Source organism: Acipenser ruthenus, chromosome 15 (genome assembly GCF_902713425.1).
Source record: "Acipenser ruthenus chromosome 15, fAciRut3.2 maternal haplotype, whole genome shotgun sequence".
NCBI classification, from domain to species: Eukaryota; Metazoa; Chordata; class Actinopteri; order Acipenseriformes; family Acipenseridae; genus Acipenser; species Acipenser ruthenus.
Genome location: NC_081203.1, coordinates 29667625 through 29693084, shown reverse-complemented (window position 1 = coordinate 29693084; position 25460 = coordinate 29667625). Strand labels below are relative to the sequence as shown.

General features: G+C 35.3%; 1 protein-coding gene across 2 annotated transcripts in view; it reads right to left on the bottom strand.

The window, feature by feature from the left end:
• Positions 1 to 354: 354 nt before the first annotated feature.
• The window catches only part of LOC117422375 (B-cell lymphoma/leukemia 11B-like), a 44103-nt gene continuing 18997 nt past the window's right edge, over positions 355 to 25460 (bottom strand). Inside the window, exons 3-4 of one of the 2 annotated variants that reach the window (XM_034037338.3) lie at positions 4924 to 6777; positions 355 to 2479 (exon numbers count right to left, since the gene is read on the bottom strand). In XM_034037338.3, the coding sequence (XP_033893229.2) occupies positions 2457 to 2479; positions 4924 to 6777 (1877 nt within the window). In that variant the 3' untranslated portion in view covers positions 355 to 2456. Of the gene's footprint in view, positions 6778 to 25460 lie in introns of both variants that reach the window. The other variant, XM_058987814.1, reaches the window with a different exon arrangement.

Genomic DNA, 25460 nt, shown 5'->3' with positions numbered 1-25460 from the left:
GTACAGATTTTCATCCCAACCCTGTATAATTATTAAATACAAACATTTTAAGAAAAAATAATGGAATGTCAAATAAGGAGTGAACAGCAGCAAAGCACTTTTATTCAAAGGACTGGCAAGACCTGCATACCAAAATTGTCTTGTTCTGACTAGGAGGTGAGAGCTTCTAATGCTAGGACCTACCCAAGCACAATAGGGCAGTTATAAAGTTGAACAGGCACAAGCAACCAGCAGTAACTGGTTGCTTCTGCTTAATGTTGGTCCTTAAATTCTCAGTGTCTGGCAAAAAGCATTGTCAACAGGAAGCAGCTCTTAACAATTATCAACCATTTTATTTTAAAAAACACAGTCAAATTGGGCCACTGCAAATTAATGCACAGAAATTGTAAATTGTAGCATTTTTTTTTTTTTTTTTTTTGCAGAGAATTGATATGAATTTAAATTATGGTCAGATTAAGAAGCATTAAGTGCCACCATTTCTTAATGGGTACAAATAACTGTTGCAACAGTGCATAGCAAATTCCCAGGTCCTTGTTTTCCTGTTTTAACTGGAATCCACGTACACAGCCCACTAGTTTTGACTGTTGATCATGACGTGATGTTAATAACTATAGAGAAGAGCGTACCAGTTTTGTGGTCTGTATTTGGGGCAACTCAGGTCTGTCTTTTACACCCAGAAAGGTTAAGGGTAGGCCCAAAAAGCAAAAGTTGCTTCCAGTACCTGTCAGAACACAACCAAAAACAGGGCAATCATAAAAAATATTTACAACCAAAATACTAGTAAACAAAACATTTACTTTTGCATTTTTTTTTTTGTAGCCAAAAGGCTGTCAAACAACCTTTTTAACCCATCTGTACAATAGGATTCATTTAAGCATACAAATTATTATTATTATTATTATTATTATTATTATTATTATTATTATTATTATTATTATTATTTTTGCAATATTTTATCCTGCCAAATTAAAAAAATATATTATGGCAGCTTGTGTGATCTATGTTAGAATTGTTTTTCTTTTCAATTAACTACCCAAAAATGAGTAAAGGTACTTTGAATACCTTTTTCACAAAGGATGAGCATACAATTTAAAAAATACAAGCTCCAGTAAAAAGACAGCAAGTGCCTACACAAGTATTTTAAACCAGCCATTAAGAATATCCATTCCATAAGAAGAAAAATAAGTACAGTTCAGGAATATGATTAATTTCCTGCAAAGCAATAACAATAGGCAATATTTTCTAATAGGGATTTTTCTACATTGTATAGCTGGTCACCTTGCCCATCCACCCCCCCCCCCCCATTTTGTTTACAATTCTGGATTTTTTTACAAGGCAGAATAAAAGTTTTACTAAAACTCAAGACTACAATTACAGTGACAAAAAACATTTTAATAGACCCACCATTTAAATTTGACTGGAAAATAAAAAATAAAAACTTTTTTTTTCTGTTTTTGTAAAATGCCCAGGCATTCTCCAATATTACAAATACTGGTATACTTTTACAGTAAACAAGAAAATTGTAATATATATTTATATATATTTACTAAAACCCCGTCACCAAAAAAAACAAGATACACATTGCCACTGTGGCATTCAGAGAAACTTTATAAGCAAACTCAGAAAAAAAATACTTGATCATTCAAAACACACATACACAGATGTATTTTTTTTTTTTTTACCCTTGTACTTGTTTCAATACTGTAAACGTATTTTAAGAGAGTGCACTAATTTTTTTTTTTAAGTTTCTGTTGTTCCTGATTTTTGTCCAGTCTCTTCCTTGACTATCTGTGGTATTACAATTCGCTCCGGCGATTTCTATTGAGGGATGCAGTCTTGTCCTGAAGTGAAGAATTCAATATATATATAAGGTGTGCTGGGTACTTCTACTTAATCTTTTTTTTATCACATCTTGCCTGATATTCTGATTCATGAAAACTAGGATTTTGTCACTTAATTGATTTTTTTTCTCAATCCTTTTGCTTCACAAAAGTATCAAGATACATCAGATAGGAAGATCAGTATTCAAGGCACACTCACGTCAAATTGAAAGGCAGAACAAAAACTGTCCCAATAAATTAATTTTACATTTTATAGTGCCAGTATTGTGAATGCCATGCTTAGCAACACTGACACTTGAATCTCAGATGCTCCCTTGTACTTTGACCCTTTTACAAGGCCAAATAGATCTATTAACTGTAATTTCTTGTTCAGAAGCCGTTGTTGTAATAACAAATTATAAAGTGCGGGTCAACTTAATAGAAACAGTTTATTTCAATTATTCTGTAAATGATCATCAATTCAAAAAGTTGACTGGATTGGGAAAACGCATTATTTAAAATAATGCAGTGTGGTGCACTAGGCATGACAGTGCTTACTGACAATAGTTTTTTTTTTCAAAACTCAAATTCTGCTGTGCATTCTTTATGTGATAAAGTTGCTACTCCTTAGAATGTTCAACTACACATCATGGGAAGTCCTATATGAAAAAAAGAAGAAAAAAATAGTCTTATTTTAAAGTAGGTGCTTCAATGAGATTTTCAGGTACTGCTACTGTGAGATTAACTGGTCTGGATAACTGGCATTGACTCGATTCAGCTGGGTTCTAACCTACTTAACCAGATAAGTGAGCTTCATAATCTTTTTCAGTGAGGCACTAATTTACCATATATATTTTAAAAGCACGCACACAGCCTCTGTAGGCCGAGTCTGTACAGACCACTTCATTTGTTATACATGGGTATCTAAAAATCAATTCCTTTATTAAAAGAATAGGGGCTCTTCACAGAAATTTGCAACTGAAGATCAGTTTAACCTACTATTACAGATTATGCTTGATTAAACAAATGCCATAAATTAGGTGTGTGGTTTATCTGGTTAATTAGGTGACATCACTGAATAAAGCTATTAAAGTTATTCTATCAAAATTACCCACCCCTATTCCCAAACTAGAACAATATAAGCTGTGGTATCCATTGAAAACAATAATTTCTTATTCAAACCTGATGTAAAGAAAATGTACAGTATATATATATATATATATATATATATATATATATATATATATATATATATATATATATTGTACTAAAACAGTTATATCAGATATGCATTAAGATGATAATTTAAACCAGGAACTGCCTGGTATAATATAACTTACATATTTTCTGAGATTTTTGCTGCTCAACTGAATGACCAGATATAAAATGATATGTCAAGCCATGAGTTTTAATAGGTAGCTTGCAGTTTCAACAGTGTGAGAAGCGAGAATTCATAAAAATTACGAAGAGTGGACTTGGAAAATACAGATACTGTACTAAACTATGCTTCCTAATTATTTTGAATAAGTGAACCACAAAAAATGGCTATTCAAGGATGAGTGTCAATAAGGACTTTTTTGGCACATGGCTGGCATGAAAAATGAAATGTCTGGAAAACTTGAATTAACTAACAATATGCCCCCCACAGAAAATAATGATAGCTAGACTACAGCACTTTACTATAGCACTGTACTTGATGAGGCAACCTGGCCCTTTGGTTCCTACAGAACTTTTTTTTCTGTAGCAAAAATGGCAGGCTTGAGCTGAGATGTCATCTGGGTTATCCATGGTGGACATCTTCCAAGTCAATTTAAACTTTTTTTTTTTACAATGGAAATAGATGTTAAAGCCTAGCCAAGTTTAAAGTATAATGATACAGAAAGAGCAGACAACAAACATGAAATGATTATTTAATAGCCAGCCATGGGCCAAGAAAAAAGGCCTTACTGACACCTTTTTACTGAGCTATGGACCTTTCATGCAGATTTATAATCAGTGTAACTGTTCCAACTGAGGTGTTCTAATTAATGCCAAATGGTTATGTGAAACATTACAGATGTTCCAAGGTTCGGCTAATAGATACAACTTACTTTAAATGGGATTTAATTTAAATGCAATGTATAAACTGTTATAATTCTATCTACTATGAGTATTAATGTCAATATATAACAAGCAAATTCCTAATAATATCTTTTTTCGTCTGGTACTTTGTACCTAAAAGCAGCTGCCTATAACAGTTTTTACAGTGTTTTTCTTTTATTAATTTAGATATTTGTTTCTGGAAACCCTGCTATTTAATAGAAATAAAAATAAAAATAAAACTCCCCCTACAATTTTTACTGTCATTACTAAACAGTCAGTGCTACATATTCAATGCCATTGTTACAAATAGTAGGATGCTACAACTTTATAGGATTCTTGTCTGCTCTTTTTTCTTTAAAATGTCGCTTCTGTTTCACTTGTAAAATATATGTAGATAATATTCAGCTTCTCCTCAAGAAATTACATATATGTAGCTTAAATGTACAATTTGCTAGAAGCAGCGGTCCAAAAATATAATTAAAAGTAACAAGGATTTTCTATTTCGCTCAAAAAAAAATCATCTCAGGATTTCCACTGGGTAAAACACAAAAAGACACCCAGTAATAAAAATAATAATATTAATAATAAAAAATAAAATTAAAAAAAACAGAAAAAAAATGTACCTGCACATGCCAAAATTATTACAAAAATCCAATAAATACAGAAATTATTGCACAGTTAAAAGGCTCCATGTATACTTTACTGCTTAAAATCACCCTCAGATAGATAGTTAAAAAATTAAATGCCAAGTGAGGCAGTTTAGACCGGCTTTAATTTTTTCTCAGTTGGCAGTTGACAAAAAAAAAAAAAAAAAACATAAAAAACAATATCCAGCTAGCGTCTTGATTCCTTTCAAGAAGTGGAGAGGAGGACATGGAGGGGGCTTAGCTTCTCTCTGCTTGTTCAATTTTTACTTCGTTTGTCATCAAATGTTCTCCATGCCATTTTTTCATGTGTTTCTCAAGGGTACTGTACACGCTGAAGGGCATTTGGCAAATGTCACAGCGGTACACTTCCTTACCAAGCTGGCCGTGCGTCTTCATGTGGCGGGTGAGCTTGCTACTCTGGGCGCAGGCGTAGTTACACAGATCACACTTGTAGGGTCGCTCTCCTGTGTGACTGCGTCGATGGACTGTCAGGTTGCTGCAGTTCTTGAAGATCTTGCCGCAGTACTCGCAGGTGTCGCTCCTCCGGCTCTCCTTGGAGCTGGGTCTGCCTGGCCTGGGCCCACCTCCCAGGTGAGGGGTGCTGCCACCACTCGCTGTCCCGCTGCGCCCTGAGAGACCCCCATCTAGCATGTCTCCAGGTGGTGTAGAGAAACGCAGACTGCCATTCTCTGACGAGTGCTCGGATGACGTGGCGAAGGGAGATTGTCTGGAGTCTGTGAATCCGAGGAACGGGTCTTTAATGAAGTGCCTTGAAGCTGCATAACCTACTAGCCACTGGGAGTATACGTTCTCTGAGGGGATCAGAGGCGCTGGTGGCAATTCCAGGTCCTTCTCTATTTTTATTCTCTTCGCTGATGAGTTGGACAAGCTGGGGCTTGTGATAGGGGTGGGCTTTCGAGGAAACAGACCTGAGAAAGAGTCACCTGATCCAAAGTTTCTACCATTCACAGTCCTTTCTTCCACACGATGTATCTCCCCTGCCACTGAGTTTGCATCTTCTGTGTCTCGCTGGCCGTCAGAACACCTTTTGGAAAAGGGGCCTCTTTTACGATTGTCTTCTAACAAGTCATTGTACTGTTGTATAGTACTTAAACTCACATTTTCCACGATCTTGCCTAGAGAAAATGACTTTTCATCTGGTGGGGGCTTAGAGCCATTTTCCCTATTGCGATAGAACTCAGAGTCCATGCTATAGTTTGACTCAGGTCTGCTCTCATTTTCCAGCTCTTCTTCTTCCTCCTCCTCCTCTTCCTCCTCATTGTCCTGCCCCAGGGAAGCTTCACTTTCATTTCTGAACTCTCTGTGTTTGATCCCCTCACCAGGGATTTCGCTGGTGCCGGGCTCAGGAGAACTAGTGGTAGAGAGTCCATCATCAGACCTTCCTGTCATTGAGCCAGACTTATGCATGTGCGTCTTCATGTGTCTCTTGAGTTTGCTGGCTTGGGAGCAGGCATGGTCACAGAGCTGGCACTTGTAGGGCTTTTCTCCTGTGTGACTTCGCCGGTGTACAACAAGGTTACTCTGAAACTTGAAAGTCTTTCCACAGAATTCACAGGACTTACTTTTTAACTGGGGCTGAGGAGATGTGGTATGGTTAGGGGCCATTGGTGGCAGTGGAGGGGTGCTCATGAAAGGTGATTTCGGGCTAGGTTGGAATGGGTTGAGTAGGCGGTGCATAGGGTTAGTGCGGCTTGGCGAAAGGGGTGGGGTGGAACTGCTGTTTCCTGCAAGTTCTCTGAGTCGTCTGGAAAAATCCATCGATTGGGACTCTATTGCCATTGGTGTCAGGCGCATAACTCTTTCGAAGGCACTGGGATGTTGGGAGATCAAGCCCATTTCCTCGGCACTAAGGTGTTCCAGTCGGTGTGGGTCCAAATGATGGCGGGGTGGAGGGCTGACAAAAGGGGGAGTGTTTGGAAGACGGCTTTCCAGAAAGCTTGGCGGGTCCCGAAGCACAGGTCCTGTCATTCGAAGAAGATGGAAGGGGTTGCTGTCTCCAAGGAAACTGGTTAGAGGGGAATGGGGTACAGGTTCAGGTCCCATTGGTGGAGGAATGGTGATCCTTGGAGTTAAGGAACTGCTGGAGGGATTTGTCTCCAGGTAGATGCGAATCCCATGTGTGTTCTGAGCATGCTGGAGAAGGAACCAGGCGCTGTTAAAGGGCTGCTTGCAAGTTGTGCAAATATAGCTTGAAGGTTCATCTCTACCTGTAATGAAATTGAAAAGAATGTCAATTATTGTGTATTAAATCACTTTCGTATAATACTGTGTTAATTTTCTTCATTTAGGAATAAATAAATAATGTGAATCACTTTTTATTGATTTACCACATTACTTTTTCTTAGAGTAAAACACATTTGTAAATAAAAAATGCTACTGTACATAGAGCAATGGTTTTAATATTTACCTAATAAAATGTCACTGATAAACATCACTCATTTATCAGTTAATTGCATTAGTTGGAACTTATTCAGTAACTTATTTCAATTGCAAACTACTGTACACTCAAGAACTATAGTAGATAGTAGATCCCTGTCTGAAATAATTGTAGATCAGTAGCTGATAAAATAAATATTGATCATGTGATGCAACAACTGGTTTTTCACAGTGATACTGTAGTTCTAGACACTTCCTGCTTATTTTGCACAATATTCTGTAACAATATTTAAGAATGACTGTAGTGGAATACATACTTCAAGATATCTCAGTTTCTAATGTAGAGAAGCTGTTATTTAAGGGGTTCAGTGTATTGTTAGGTGACTCTTAGGACAACTAATTTTAAGGAAAACTGCACATTTTATTTTAGTCAGAAATTCAATGTTTTCCATTTTGTATTTCTGGCCAAACATTTATGTGAACTATAATAATGCAAATTCACAATTACAGCACAATAGGGTTTGAACAGTAACACTGTGACATACTATACACTAAATGTCCCCTCAGTATTTTGTGGGTACAAAGTTTTGTGGCACTCTCTGAATAATATACTGATGTGTATACGTAACTGTTGAGACTCAATGACGGGTGTAGAGTGTATCTTTGGAAAGTAAATAATACATACTATAATTTGTTATCTCGTTTTATAAATTACACTATTGCATACATGATTGAAACAGTGTTTAACTGTTCTCTTTACAACCAAATTGGTAATGCCCAATTAAAGTAAATATAATAACCAAACCATCCCTACTGTACATAACCCCCACCTTCCAAAAGCACTAACAACACAAAAAAGAATGTATAGAATGATTCTATTTTCTATTTAAGTATATGCAATTATAATGTTCTTATTTAGTTTTATTTTAAAATATAGTCTCAGGGTATTCAGCCTCCTAAAATGTATCACTTACAGCAGATGTTATCCCAAATGATTTTCTTTCTTTTGTGGATGCAGCCATCTCACTTACTTTATTTTGTTGCTCATCCCAGAAGCATAGCAAGGGATAGTCTCTCCTTCAGAAATATATTTGTATTTAATTTTGGATGGGAGTCTAGCAGAATGTAATTTTTAAATATCTTGTTTAAAAAATGCAACTGCAAATGTGTTTTAAAAATATTTCTCTCTGGTATTTTGATCATCAAACTGAGCAGATCAGAATGTACAAACTGTTTTACAAAACAAACAGGTTACTAATTTTTTCCAAATATTTAGCTTCATCTGCCTTTTTTCTGCTCTTCACCACAACATACATGTCGTTTTGTTTGCAGTGAATCTTGGTCAGTATCCAAACATACTATTGCCGCAACTCTGAATGGCATCACACAGCACTGAAATATTAGTTATCTTCTGACACCCAGTTTAGTGTTATTTCTGGTTCATTCAGTGGTGAAGAAGATCCTAGCCTAAAGGATAATGTTTTCCAATCACAGTTATAATTATAAATGCATTTAATAATATATTATTGCATTGTCTACAAACGTCTTCCATAATACCTACCACATGGAACAGAGTATTATATCAATGAGTAATTATATAAATTATATAAATGGTTTGGTAGTATTGTGTAGCTTTAACTACACATGCCAAATTGATGCTGCTGTTCTGTGTTATACAGGATCTTTAAAGCAAAAGGGACTCATTAAGCAGCACTACAAACAGGCAGTGATATACAATGCATACAGTAGGAAGGAATGTTATTCACGGTGTCCAGTGGTCTTTGGGGATTTATAAAAACACAATCAAAATGATAACTGTGCACTCGTTTTTCTCGTGTATCTATTAAATGAAAGCGCTCTGCGCTGGCCTACTCTGGCCACGAGAAAGATGGGTATTAGTATAGAATAACTCTCCCCTTTCCATTCCAAACAGAAACCAAGTGTAGCAGTACACACTGATTTTAATCCTCAGAGGTGTTTAAATTGTGTAGCAAGGTTTTGAGGTTCAGCTTTATTACCACACTAAGAAAAAAGCGGATGCCCTTAGAGTAGACAGAGAAAAAGAAGAAAGGAGGAGGGTGGATGGTAATTATCTTACAAATTCCTTGCTATTACTATTCAATAACTACTTATCTTAGTATCTTACTTCTGTTGAAAGGCATCCCATACAGTCATATTGTATTTGCTTCTCATAGTGCCATGTGCATAAAGTCCAAATAACACCATCCTTGCAGGAATATTTTTATCTGACAGCTTGCAGAACTGCCCTACCCTACACACAAGTAATTAAATGGTCTTTAATTGCAATATTGATTCAGCTACCATACTTAAAAAATAATCAGCTTCTTCAAAAACACAAAACACTGAATCATGAGGGCATATTTAAGGGACAAAGTACATTCAATATTTCTGCATCTTTAATGTAATTAATTTAGTATGAAATACAAGTGTAAATTATCTGAAAGAAGAAATACAGCCCATCCTAATTATAAACCACTAATAGAACACCATTTCTGCCTTTGACATAAGGCAACTACCTACCTTGGCTCCCAGCAACATTACATCCTATTAGAATCACCGTCATTATATCACATACCTCATTATAACGTGCAGAGTACAGCATAGTTGCTTCCCAAAGGCAGTCTAAGGATGGCACGTGGAATTAAACTTTTAATGCCGACTTTCACATTTTATAAAGTTTTTATTTGTTCATTAAGTAATGAACAGTTACAAATGGAAGTCCGTTTCCTTAAAAGGTGTTTCATCTCCAGGATATTCCTATGAAAAGAGCACCTTCTCTGCACTAATGAAAAGCAGAAGGATAGAAACTTGCTTCGACCTTGTAACAATAGAAACCCCTTCGAAAAAACACAAATCAAATTTAAAATGATCAAAAGCAAGAGGCTCATTTAGTCATTACACACTTATTAAAAACTAAAAATTACATCTTAAAAGCAAGCTACTAAACGAACCAACAAAGCCAACATTTGTTACACTTGGAAGGAACACTGTCTACATATCATCAGAGCCAGCAAGGTGTCACCGCAAGGATACCCACCACATTCAAAGGTACAGCAATTTCACGATTATTTTTTCAGAATTCAAAATCCTTATTAAAAATTATGAAAGCTTTAAACTATAAACTGTAAAAAAAAGCACATTGTCACTGTGTACTGTTTTCATATCTGATTTTCTATGATTTAAAAATCTGTAAATTATGTGTTAACTTACTATCAAGGCTAAATAACATAAAAACTAGAGTAATGTATACCGTTAGGAAACAAAAGGATTTCTTTGGGGTATCCATTCACTGTGCCTTACTTGGTGCACTGTATAGAGTGTACCACTATACAATTTCAATTGAGTGTGACAGCATCCCTCAATACTTTAATCCAAAAGACGCTACTAAACCCTACAACAATTATCCAACTGTTGTCATTTTTTTTCTCTGCAGGTTTTAATGATTGGGTGTGAAGTTAACTGCAAACCGAACTTCTCACACAGCACAAAAGTCATTGGGGTCTGAATGTTCATTTCTGCCCCGCAATTAAGACGAATCAATGCGTACTGCTTAAAATGGTATTTCTCCTCACGATAAAGGGACTCGAGCATGAGTTTATTGAGAACTGTTCAGCGTCTGCCCTCCCGGGGGGAATTCAGTCCAACGCAGATGGTAAATAAAGTATCCAGCCTTAGGCGAGAGCACATTATGCTAATTCTAATGTCAGCTGTACTTTAATATACAGCTCTATTTAATCACCCCATTATTTCACATTTCCATATGAAAAAAAAAGAGAAAAACCTGCGGCACTTCTTTTGCTGCAGCGGATGCTCTTCTGCTCAGCGTGGTGACAGTGTGAGGCTCTTTGCGATTTAACACACACGCACCCACCGACACACACTACAGGAACGGGCAACGGATGTATGTATGTGTAAACATACAAAAAAAAAAAAATGCTGTGTTTTTTCTAAAGGCTACTCAAACATCATAAAATATTTGTGTTCCGGTCTGAAATTCCATAAAGGCAGTTCCTTTATGGTCAAATTTTCTTTTTTTGTTTTTATCTATCGTTCTTCAATGTATCACTTAATTTCTCAGTAAAGGGGTTCACATGCTGTAAAAAAAAAAAAAGACAGTAATCCAAGTTTCACTCAGATTACCTGATATTTTAGCAAAAAAAAAAAAAATTCAAAGACAACATGTGCACAGTATGAACCAGCTGCCAGGATTAAGGAAATTGAAAACTCAACAGTGGCTGTGTCATCCGTGGTGTGCTTTCACAACATGGAAGGCTTGATTCAATTAAGAAGATATTTTTAATAATAACCATCTTAAGATTTATAAAGCTTAACAAAATACTGTACCTGCCCAATGTTTATTTTACAGTGTGAATAAACATTACTATCCCATACATTTTTTAATTGATTTATTGTTATGTTTCATTACCAATATTTATTAATTAACATCAGTTCCAATACCTTTTAGTGTAGAACTGTAGCAGCCGGTTAGGAGTGATATTTAGGGCTCGATGTTAGAATTTTCCTGATTGGCAATTCTTTTTCATGTTAAAAATGTAGGTAATGTAAATGTATCATACAACCTATACATTGTGGAGATTTTGTTTATTTATGTATTTCTTTATACTTCTTATTGTACAAGATTAAAACAGAATGCGTTGAAAGTAAAATATAATAATGATCATTACTAGATCAGCAAATAGACCTATTGGCCTATTTTGTTTTTGTTCCTCAGAAAAATGAAGGGTACCGTGAGATACTGAAAAGTAGGGGGGCTATGATAAGAGAACTCAATTTTGTGTGAACAAAAGGTTCACGCACACACATTTATTGACAAAGCCCCCCATCCCCCCCCCTCAAAAAAATATTTGGGAATCTGTTTTTCTTTACAATAAAGTGTCATTTAAATATCAGAAAATGGATATTGGATCTTTTAATGAGGTGCTCATTTGCTGACATTCGTTTTACCACAGAGACTTCATTTACTCTGTCATTAAGCTATTATCTAGCGTAAAGAATTTTGCTTTCCTGTAAGTACCGTGTTAGGTCTGGAAGCCTTTCTCTCTCTATTAGTGGAAGCGTGCCTCGTTTGGCTGGAAGGGCGCCTGTGTTTTGTTTGGCTTTCGTTCATACACTGCCTTGGCAGGAAATCTCTTGGACGGCTTACAGAGAAAAAAAAAAAAAAAACTTGTGCACGGTAGCACTCTCGTTCTAATGGGAGTCTGTCACACACTCTTTGTAATATCTACTATTAAAGTCAATGCTTCCCACCGAGCACAAACAGATATCGTCATAATGTAAAACTTTTAAAAAGGATTGTCTAACAATAAAGGTTTCTTTTAACCTTTTTTTTATATCAGTTATCCTTTCCTGTAAAATCGCATGTGCAAATTTAGTTACTGGCTAAAAAAACTTCTGCTGAAATGAAACCTCCACTGCTCAATAGCCATAAACGCAACATCCTAAGTTGTTTTCTAACAGCTTTTCCTAACTAGACTTGCAATTGTATCTGTGGGATTCTCAGCTCTGTCTAAATTAAATAGATCCCCATAGATTCAGTCATTGCAGTACTAAACTAGACATGAATGTTTTTGTTAACAAAAAACAAACCCTCTCTGCGGTCCTAAAGGGCAATAGCACCTTTAACAGTATCAAATGTTGGTAAAAATACTGGGGAAAAAAAAAAAAAACTAGCACAATTCTTTAACAAATGTTTCAACATCAAGTCTTTATCATATGTTATGACGGAGTGTTTTACAGTTATAGATGACAATAAATATATGGAAAATGAGTGGCGGTTGTAAAGTATATGAAATATGTGTCCTTAATAGTTTCTGAAACATGGCACAGAATGGTTTATTTGTATTAACCAATAATCACAGATGACTGAGGGAATCACAGAACATAGCTGTGTACCAAATTATGGAAACAGAGAAAATCAAAGAACTCAGATGTGCACTCAATTTTGAAGAAATATTTCAACATGTGTGGTGTTATGAAAAGGAAAAAATCACATAACAGCAAATATGACAGCCATATAAGGTCAAGTTGAAGGTCACTGGTCACTAGCCACAAAAGGGTTCATTCTGAATGCTACCCGTAAGAAAATTTGACCTACATTAGAACCTCACAGAACAGCAGTTTACTGAATACAAAGCCAGTATCTCAAAGGTGGAACCAAAAACTGTATGCTGTTTGCACGACTCCAGTGTGCATAAAAAAGTCAGATTGCTTAATTAAAGTACCCAGCTCCTTAACAGAACATTACTATTGGAATCCAAACCTTAGTTCAGAGGACCTTTTTATTATGCTATAATTTCTGACAAAGTATTTTACCTTATTCAGTTCCACCATCACTGGATTCAAACCAGATATCTGATGTAGGATATCTGCGCCTTAATCTTAAATCCTAGTAATATAAGCTTTAGTATAGCTCATCTTGTGGGCGGTGTCACACATTCTGTACAGTGGAGCACCCTGCTGTTACTCTCCAGAACACTGATGTATTATCTTCAAAAGATTCATGTCTCAGTCTCTCCCTAAATTAAAGTCAGACTCCCCTGATTTGCATCTTTCCTTCCTGGATGTGCCATATGCTGTTAAATGACAATGGTTACAAATAAATTGGCAAGAAAAAATGTGCTAGTTGTTGATTGAGAGTGAAGAGGACAGCCAGTAGCCTTCTTCTAAAGCACATGTACGTTTTGGAGGTGCAGTATAGGATAGGGGGTATTGTTTCACCAATGCAAAATGCCCTGGGATAACATGTCATTAATTTCTACTACAGTACCAACCAGCTTCTAGTAAAATACAAAAGCCCTTTTGCAGAGATCACTAACGCCATACTTCAGAGCTAGCAGTGCAATAACGAATAAAACTGCTCATTATGGACGGATTTCAGTTTTCACTATGATTCAATTTGCAGTAATTACTGTGGCCTGCGCTAATAAAAACTGCTACAAAATGCGAAGGTCAACTACCAGTTAGGAGTGTTCATTTTCATCTCAATGTATTCATCGTCAGCTCCTAATGGCCCAATTTTCTCCCCTCGCTCTTCAATAAATATTGCTGGAATTACAGGTTAAATAGCTAAATTAAATCTTCGCTATTATGGTAGGCTGCACTGCACTGCTTCAGAAACAGGTTTACCTCTCAATGTTCAATTAGAGAGGAAGTGCCAATAGCCAGACAGTTTACGATTAATGTCAGAAGAGCAGAACGATCATATTATAACACTTTTTTTCACTGCTCAAAACAAGACAAATGTCTTCTGTAGCTTTTTTTATTACAGAACTACTAGAGTGGATCTGTTATGCATAGTAGTGAGAAAGAACAGAGGAAAAAATAATTATAAAAAGCAATCACATCCTAGCTTTGGGACGCATCTCTCTGTAATTGGTAAGTGATTCTGAATCATTTATCTCACACTGAGGTAAAATGCACCACTTTCTGCACTATGTATGTCAAACCAAATAGACAATGCCTTGCCCCTGATCACTTCTGTGTGTCTAGAAAATAGAGTAGTAGCCCAAGGTGATTTTTCAATGTTTGTGTTGCATGTCATTTTCTTCCTGCAAAATAACTACAACAACTAATTCCAAATTTAACTCCTTAGATACATCCAATCAAATCTGAAAAAGCTTTAAATGAAAGATTACATGGATGCTAACTGGTGTTCTACTGGTTTTGTGACATCTTTTGCCACTACAGCCAATTTCACTCTAGTTTCATGATGTACTGAACCACACATTCTTAGAAATACCTAAATAAAATACAATTTGATATTGTCTGGGATATTATAGGGTTAAAGGATGGCAAGCATCTGTGTATGTGGATAATACTGGCACAAGTAGAAGTTGTTTCATTGGTAAGAGGGAAAACACGGTTGATGAAGAGAATACTGGACAATTGTCACCATTTTGAATTGACTGTAGTTGAATGGAATTTTAAAAGGTGCCTCAGGTATGATTTCTTAAAGCAGGTAACACCAACCATGCTGATATGGAGAATACGTCATGGTAAAAACTGAAAGTGGCACGGTTTTTCTGTGATGTGTCGTGGAATACAGAAGGCGAAAATTCCACTGTGATTGGCTGAAAGATCCTGAACAGTCCACAATCCACTTATATAACCTACAATATACATTTTTATTTTATTTTTTTTTTAAAAAGGGAAATCCTGCTTCTAAAATTGACATTCTCTTAACTATTTAATCTCATACTAAACTCCTGTTTCTTAGTGAGGCATTTATATTATTAAATCAGACTATCCATCTTTTATTGTATTAAGACACATGGTTTTTGATTGTGCATGGAACCTGTCAATTGAAAAAAAATATTATTTATGCAAGTAAAAGTTCAGTAAACTAGATTGATAAAACATACAGCGATCTCCATGAACATCCGAAACCTGATAAAGGTTAATTATGCAAACTCTGCTGCTAGGGAAATGTGATTAATTGATTGCCTAATGTACAGTATTGTGCATAGAGCCACAAACCAATTTCTTCATTTTTATACTTGTGCACACTCAGTGTGAATTTCTACATCCTCAAGATTGAGGAAAGCCTTGTGGTAAACCCCAAAACTGTAGGAAAGCTAAAGGTGATAATTAATTGTGATAAACAACAAATGACTATACTGTGTCAGTCTATGGTACTGTTAAAAAAAGTATTACCCTCTATAGTAAAAAAAAAAAAAAAAAGAAAACATGAGTTATTTTAAAGAATGCAACAATCTGTTATGTGGACTAATAATGATTGTTATTGTTGGCAAAATGTAAATAATTGTACTGTTTTTACAATTCCAGTACATCTGATTTTCATTTAGAACAAGTGAGGTGGCAGTTGAACGTTTCTCTGCATTTTCTGTACTTCTTAATGTTTCCTGCCATTTCTAGCTTGATGTTCATTACCATCTACAGCATACAATCTAAAGCTCCCTGTAGTCTCTAATTCCAAACCTTGCATGTCTACGTTCTCATTCACGCTAGATCGAAGGCAACAATTACATGCAAATCACTTAATGGTATTATAAAACCAGGAACAATACTGCTAGAACCAGGTGGGACAGCATGGATCCCATTTGTTTCTACAGTACATTAGTTTGCATATTTCACATTGAAGAACTCTTTCTTTATATATACTTGGTATGGATTTTCACTTTACCTGCTCTCTTATACAATGCATGAAAACAAGTTCACTGGAAACGGACTGTTTTAAATTAAAGTTTAAAAAAAAAAGTATGTTTTTCATCAACTTAAAGGCAGCTACAGATTAGAGGATACCAAATGAATAAATATTGCACCGTGCCTCTTGTCATTTCTTTCATATTCATGGGTTATATCACAACAGACAGTATTTAGCGTTACACAGGATTCAAGTTTGACCTTCAAGAAAAACAAAGCTAGTAAACCCACAAAAATGTTTGTCGAAAACAAAATGGAAACAGAGTGCTTGTGTCCACATTGCAAATAGCACCCAATGGGCTAGATTCTCAATACGTTTTACTCCATGATGATTCAGAGAATCTAAACCTTAGTGTATCTGAAAAAGTTTGGAAAAAACATGTTTACTTCTTTAAGTTTAAAACAAACATAACTTAAGCAAAAAATGTATTTCATATTGGCTGCTGTAAATCCTCCTTCAAGAGCATAGATATTATATTTACTCACATGCTGTTCCTGCAGTTTAAAATGTACACTTAAAGAAAACAAACAATAGGTGTATTTATGTTGCTTAAACAGAAGTTTTTGGAAGTTTATATAAAATAAAATAATATTTTTTAGGATTTTAAAAGGGCAGAAAATACGTATTTAGTATTGCGAGAAATCCTTTGTGGTTTATTAAGCATATATGAGTCAAATAAATCTGGAAGCAGATGTTTGTTTACAACCTGTTTGACATACCAGTTGAAACCCAAAATGGACAGCGCACAGACTTCACATAATAAACATTTGCTTTACATTTTGCCTTTCAACATGTCCAATCTTCTCCACTGGTCACGTTCAGTGCTCTGAATTAAAGATACAGCACTTGTTTTTCAGTTGAGAACATTAAGATACACAGACTTTAATAAATATAAATCAGTAAGAATTTTTTACTGTCCATCTAGTCAAACTATTTGTCAAATAATTAAATGTTTCTTTTTGTATTACTATATGTACTATCACTGAGTGTTTTATAGTTATTAATCATTAAAGCAGCTTCCAATTATGTATTTAGTCTCCACATGTGTCTAAACAACAACAGGCACCAATATATAACACAATGAATATTAAGGATTTCAGTCTGAATGAAACTTACTTCAAACTATGTTTTACCCTCTCTGACTGTTTTGGAATTTACACTCCCAGGGTTAATGTGCACCTTTATGTGTGGCTCAAGCTATGTTTAAAAGCCTGAACTTTATTTTCAGTTACATTTGATTTAGTTAGTGTCAAAGGAATCAGTAGGTAAAAGTGTGAATATCGCTGTGAATATTCTTAAGGCCATTGCACACTGGATCCGATAACGCATCCGAATTTAACGTGCGTCTAAACAGAAAAAAAAACATCATGTCCATTCCCTATTGCATCTTGCATACTGAGTCTGTAATTGTGGTACGATGGTAATGCATCAGTTTTGGAACTGAAACAAGTTCGATTTGATCCGATTGACCAGTGAAAAACGACTGGGAAGACAAGTGGATTCTTGCAGTTCCTTGAACAAAATGGAAAATCTAATTGTATGTGTCGCCAAACAAAAATGACTTTATGATAAATCCAACAAAGTTTACAAAGACTTTGAAATAAAAGAAAATGTAAGGAAAGAATGATATGTATTATAAAACATGAAATTATGAACTGATAGCATACATAAACATGTGGATTTTGTGCAGTATAGGTTATTACAAGCATATATTTTTTATTTCAATTGTAGTCGAGGAAGTAAAGAAAATGGCCTAACTTGGAGACACATACCAGAGAATGAAGCGTGACAGGGCAAGAGCGGTCAAGGCTTAACAGTCAGAAAAGAGGGGCAGTGCATGAAAGGGATGACATTTCTGGTTCCATACACAGAGAGTAGTAGAAGGTCATTGTTGTAAAGTATTTTCTGTAGCTCATTGCTAGCTTCCCAACTTTTAGATATATTTATTACAGGAGCGAAAAATGAAATATTGGTCATATGGTTTCTGATGCTATGACAACTGTGTTGTGTAATATCAAATGTTTTTTTTTATTTTTTATTATTAAGTATTGCGCAACAACATTATTGTACATCTAGTAGAAACGTAATAATTAGCAAGCGTTTTCACTTCCAGCAGCGTTTGCTGATCATTAAGTTTATACTACATTTTAAAAAAAATTGTGCTCAAAGTTATATACAACTTACAGAATTGTACTTATTTTTTATTAAAATACTGAAACTAGGTATATTTACTACAAAGCCTCCACTGCACACCAGCGCTCTGAAGTACGATATTAACGCACGACTATTTCGGATGACAGATGCTAAATGACGGAACGTATCCAGTGTGCAATGGCCTTTAAAGGCTCATTTTATGAGAACCACAGCTTCCTGTTGAGGTTGGTGTATCCTGTGCGCAGTAGAGGAAGTAAACGTGTACACTCAGTAATTGTTAAACTGGCTTAAGGTAATACTTTTTGTTTTGGAAACAAATTGGCTAAACTAATCTTACTAGTTATGTCTGGCAAATTAATGTATTCTAATGTGCATAAAATGACCAGACACTAAATGTATAATAATAATAATAATAATAATAATAATAATAATAATAATAATAATAATAATAATAATAATAATAATAATGGGACCAGCAAATCAGATGCTAGCTAACATGAGCAGGAAAAGAAGAGCACGCCCACTACTTGTCTGGCAGAAATACTGTAAATAGCAAGGCAGGGCGTTCGGTGCGTTGACAAACTTAAATAATGTTATTAAGTATGCACGTTACAAAAATGTAATTATTGAATCGATTATCCAGTATTTATATCGATGTATATAATGAGGAATGGGATCGATTGAAATGTCAACTAATAATTAAAAATGGCTTTGTGTATTATTGGATTGTTTATAACTGATTTAACGTATTAGTCGGGGGTCAAAAATATTTCTCTGATGGCATACTGAATATAAACCATAAAAATTCCTTAACTAATTGATCAATAAAAATAAAGCACTCAGTCCAGAATTTTGCTTGTTGCCTATGTGACAGCAGCTGTGTTTCCTATACTCCCAGTGTACTAAAACCTAAGAGATGCTGTAAAAGACAGTTTATCCAGCAAAGCATATTTAAAGTGTTACATAGCACTACATAATAATGTAACCTAGAGATCTAGCATGTAATACAACGGAAATTCAAAAAATAAATAATAAATAACAAGAATTTTAGAATATCCAGACCATACGCATCTCTGTGCCACTGAAGAGCAATTTGTTTGAAACAGAGAAAGTAAATATATCATTTTGTCATGAACATAAACATTACCACAGACAATGCTGATCCCCACATTTTTATAATTGGCATAAAATAAAATAAAATAAATCTTACTAGGAAGAGACAACATCGGTCCAGTTTGCCTAAAGCTTAGAGATCCAGACCAGAGGTTTAAAATGTTCACTGGTGAGGAGACAATTTGCTCCTCAAGGCCTTATAAGGTAAGCTGTTTACTTCTCACAATGCAGAGGTATCCTCTTTATTCCTAGTAAAACTCTTAGTTGTTATTTTTCTGCTTTTACATACATACATACATATATACATACATGTTACAGTAAACTTAAAATTCAAAGTCTTTCTTCAATACGTGTGTGAATCGAGCACTCAGTAATGGTGCCATCCTTGAGTTACAAGCCTGTGTGCCACTTCAAGATAATACACGGTCAAATTCTGTTTCCCATTTACAGTGCCATGTGTATTTCTTTTTGGTTTCACGTCACCTTAAGTCTTATTTTTATTTAAAAAAAAACAACAACACTGAAGTCTTATCAGATGCCCCCAACACACTCATAACACAGCTGCTGATCAGCATCTTGCAACACCAAGAAATAAACTTGCAAGAAGCACACTTTAACAGACTCTGCACACTTATCTGGGGCAGACGTACATTCAACTGGTACATACAGAGTACATTTTAAATAAATAAATAAATACAGGAGAAATACAATAGTTTGTCTAAAAGAAAAATGCAATATGCATATTGTGTAGTGAATATATATATATATATATATATATATATATATATATATATATATATATATATATATATATATATATATATATGCTTTAAAAAAGTCCACTCCAGAAAGTGATTCTGGCAAAGGCATGTCAGAGACTGCAAACCCAACAAAGGGTGGTAGTAGTGGGGGGTATGGCATTCACTCAGTAAGTCTGGCTCCAGTGTAACTGAAACCAGGCACTCTCGTATAACCAGTCCAATCTGTTTTGATTTGCAAGAAACAGTACATTTTTTTCAAGCAGAAGAGGGACTTTAAAAATGTAACAGACCTACTCAGTCTTTAAAGAGACAGTGTCTGTCTTTCTTTCACTCAAAAAGAGAGCATTTTCACCAAATACATTAGAATAATGGTTACAATACGCAGTATATTTATTTACTGCCCGGAGTAGGGTATTATATTATATACTTACTGTACATTATAAAATGCTGTCTTGTTTTACTGTCAAAAGTGCTAGATTCCCCATTACTATATGTAAACAGGGGATTGTTTTGTCATTGATATGGTATTTTCCGAGCAGTAACTAACAAAAATCACAAAGGAAATTTATGGATGACCCACACAACAATATTTTCATCTCACAAAATATGTAAAGGCTTGGATCATTTTTATAGGGGGATGAAAGACAATGAAAAATAACTGGAACAAGCTCTGTCACTGAGACCTATGATGCTTGGCACTGCTTCAGCAGGATGAAAAGCTGCACTGCAAAAATTGCACTAGCTAAGCTTCTCATTTCATTTCAGCAAATTTAAATCATTGCTTCTGCAGAAACTGTATGCACGCTAGTGTGTATATTCCGTCTCTTGTTTAATATACTTTTTGCCTGGCAGGTTACATATAGCAGGTTAACCTTTTAACAGGAAAATGAGTTTGGTTGATGGAACCTTAAATGCAACTGAAGCATTTACAAGAAGATACAGAGGTAGTTTTATATTTTTTGTTGTCTGCTGAGATTAAATTCTATAGAACGATGGCCTCAATTATAAATGCAATTATCATTATCTGTAAATGTTACGAAAATGTGTGCAGGTCATTCTCCACCCTTAATACAAAAAACTATAAATGCTTAAGTAATATATTTTTAAAGACTTATGGCAACTTACTGATCATTATGTGTCTAACTGTTGTCATGTAGCCTAAGCAGTTCTCCAATTACCACATCCTATACTTTCAAAATCAATGGAAACCATCAAAGGCCCTGAATAGAGAGCTGTATTTGAATTAATTGCATGTGCATTTTTTGATAGCATATATCATAATGAGCACCAGCTGTGCCAAGCATCCAGCCCCCTTTAAAATCAGCTATAAAAGGCTGGGGCACTACACATGCCTTTTCTCGAAACTATAATATAATCTAAAGATTTGAGCACATACCGTACTGTATGTACAGTATTACAAAGAGACTGTGTTTGTGCAGTAAAAACCACTGCTGCCTGTATTTTCCAATTGTAGCATTTTCTATCCCTTATGTATTCCATTTATACTGTATGCATGTTACTTTTTTTTAAATTGCCATGTTGTAAATCACACTTGTTCACAGATTTTCCTCACATGACTGCAGATGGTTGCTCTGTATGTTGTGCTCTATTTATATATGCATGCACTGCTAGCATCATGAATTCCCTTGTTATACACAAGGAACAACATAAGCTAAACTGACTGATGCTGCAACATGTAAAGTTGACACATAGCCATTTTACTTTATTATTTAGTGATACTGAAAAATATAGCTACGCTACATTTAATCTAAAACTAAACTTGAAACCTACAAAAAATAAACATTGAAGCACATTGCTCAAATCACTCACATGATAAAGACTGTAACATAGAGTTAGACTGGATTATATACGAGAACTAACGAGAATGTTCAGACAACAATAAAATAATGCACTAGTCGCTTTAATTTCACACTGTTTCAAATAATGCACTAGTCCCTTTAATTTCACACTGTTTCAAATAAGGCAGGTGGCCACAGTTCTGCCAACAGAACAGTTCCACATAATGCCCTTCATTTAAAACTGCTACCAAGTGAAAGTAATGGAGTCCAACTAACTCCTTCACTCACTAAATCTTAAGTGCCATAAAATGGGGGAAAAGCTTGCTATATTGTACAAACAGGAAGGGAAAAAGAAAAAACTAAAACCTTACCATAGTGTGAATGTGCAACATGGGTGGTCTTACTGTACCAGTCAAATTGCATTGGCCAGTTTAAATTATCAATTGGAACACGATTGCATCTTTTATATAATTAAGGGTAGAGAAATGTAACTGTTAAAAACTTTAAAACCTACAGTTCCCTTAAAGGTATGCCTTTTATCTCATCATTGCCTTAAACTAATGCCAGGTGTGTTAAACACCTCCTCATTCATACATCAGAGGTGCTTACTTCAAACTGCAGGGGAAATCCCATTCCTATGATCAGCGAATCAGGTTTATGAAGTCCTGTGTTTTGCTTGTGGTTCTGATCTTCTGCAGGTTTTTTTTTTGTTGTTGTTGTTGTTTTTTGTTTTGTCTAGTAATCAGATTCATGGATTCATTATGAGTTCTCTGACTGCCAGCTTTGGCTCTGATCCATTATTGTCTACAGCATTGGGTTTCAAAGTGAAAGGCTGTCTAGCAATGCCTCTACATCAAAAAAAAAAAAAAGATACATGGAATTTTAAATGCTGAAAAAACACCCAAAATGACTGCCATACATCTTACTGGTATTACTGCCTTGAAAACATTATTGTGCATGACTTTCTATTTCTAGGCAATTCAAGACTACCACAGAAAAATGCCTTAGTTCATTTTTTTGATTTTTCAGAATGGAGTTAACACCCAAATAAAACACTATCAACATATTGGTTCAACCACTAAGCCAGTAACAGACTAAATATACACATTCCTACGTCGTGATGCTGCCTGGTGGACAGCTTCACTTAAAAACAAACTGCCACCATAATCACTCTAACTAAAACAAGCACAGAACAATGGAGAAGAAATAATCAATTCAAAATGAATGGACATTGAACCAAACAATGACAGAAACAATGACGTTCAGACCTTATACACTACTCATGCATTACTCCTGAAAACCAACTCAAGATATATGTTACGTAAGGGATACATTATTCTATCCATAATGGAATTTAACATGAACACAGTACAGTAACCTACTATGTATTTTGTACTTACGTTCTGAAGCTAATGCATATATACTGCATACACTCGACTCCTCCCACAACAGGGATAATAAAAAGAAAACATATGCTGCATAACATTTTCTTACAAATATCTATGGCACTCGCCTTAGAGGGTTAACTCCACTTATAATGTTGTCTCTAAGGAGATCATAGCCATGCCAACATGTACCATGAAAACGCAGCCTGTGCTTTGATAGAACACATCTTCTGAACCCAGCAGACGAGAATAATTACTGTAAGAGACCATGATTACAGGTCTGCATATCCACAGAGAGCTGGCATTCACTTTTTGGAGGCTGAACATCCAGAAAAAAATGAAAGCATGCATTTCAAATACAGGGCTTTGTTTTTGTTAAAAAAAAAAAAATTGTACAGCATTACCCAAATAACCTTGTACTTAGTCACTATTTAAAGAACATTCTTAAAGCAAGCCTGCAGCTTTAACAGTGGGACTACATTAAAAGACATTGGGGTCCTTATTGGTCCGATGGGCCACTTAAAATCCAATCAGACAAAAAACTTTACCCCTTTTGTAATTGCACTTTAAATCTCTTGTATTTTAAATTATTCCTGTACAAACCTTAATCCTCCCAGTTAACAGACTGAAAAATTAGATTTTGTTAAGTGGTGATTTGTCTTGCTAAATGGCAACATCCTTTGTCAAAATATTTTCGGCTGAAAGGCTTCATTAAACAGTTAAGAAGTAAACAGCAATATTGACTAATTCATTTAGTTTCTGATCCAAGAGGGTATAGCAACTCATGTTAATCAAGTACAAACCTGTTCATCACGTAGGTTTCAGTGTCCACCAAAAACATGTATTGTAAGTGTAGTTCATGACATATTATAGCAATACAATATAATCAATATTATAGAGGCAAATTCAATGCCTTGCTCCTTAAATTGTATGCCATTTCAGTCCCCAAAAAGCATTGTGCCAAGAGGGACAAACAAACAAGACTCTAGACTCTAGACAGAAGGTCTGTGCAGGTCACAATTTTATAAAAATACAAATTATGTAAATTCATCTAAAACTAACACTATAAAAAATGTAACAAATTCAGCGGACGAGAAGTGATCTCCCAATTTAAAGTATCCTCCTAACTAGATAAATTCAATGATCACAGTGAGAAAAAGGTAGGAAAATACAGTGCTATCACTTTATTTATTAAATAATAAATTATTAGCACATGCCAAAATGTAGGAGCATTTGCTACCAAATTAGTGGCAAGTTGCATTCCCTGCTGTGGTAGGAAAAATATAAAAAATAACACCATGTGACCACCATAAACCCACATGTGGATTGTTTGATGTTGTTCTGTGGGATATTTTAACTCATTCTAGAGGTTTTCCAGACACTGAATTGGTTTCTGGAAACTCTCTTAACATCATAGTGATTTCCAAACTTGGGACATTAAAAGCATAACTGGAAATACCTGGCACAGTTACACTTTCACTATGTAAACCAATGATATGTTTTAGGTTGTTCTCTCTGCAAACTTAATACCCTATCCACACAACCCAAATATATGTGTGATTAATTGGCGCTGAAACCACGTGATTACCATGCACATCATTCACAATCATTTTCTGAACCAGATGATCACAAATTATGCAGTTAGTAAGATTTGGGTAAAACTGGTCAGAACGGCACATACGCAGTTAAGACACTTTGTTAAAACTATTTTGAAAGTTGTGCAGAATATTCATTCAGATTGAACAAGGTGACCAATAACAAAGCGTTTGAGGCTAAAAGCATGTGTAGTGAGATACAGATAGATATAAAAGGCCTTATATGTTGACTTACACACTTCATGTTTTGTTTCATTTCTTATAAATGCTTTTTGCAGTGCAATTATCACAACAGTTGACATACAGCAAGCCTTTCCAATTGCCAGAACCGCTTCTGCCAAATCGTAGCAACTGCTTTTCCGCAGCACACTGCAGCTTTAAGTCTGCCTGCAGTGGATATCTTTGTTTTGGCAATGGACCCAGCCTCTCCACGTTGATAAAAGGACTGTGTTAAAGTCTGTCGTTATGTTAAACGACTGGGAGACCACCAGTTTAAAAAAAA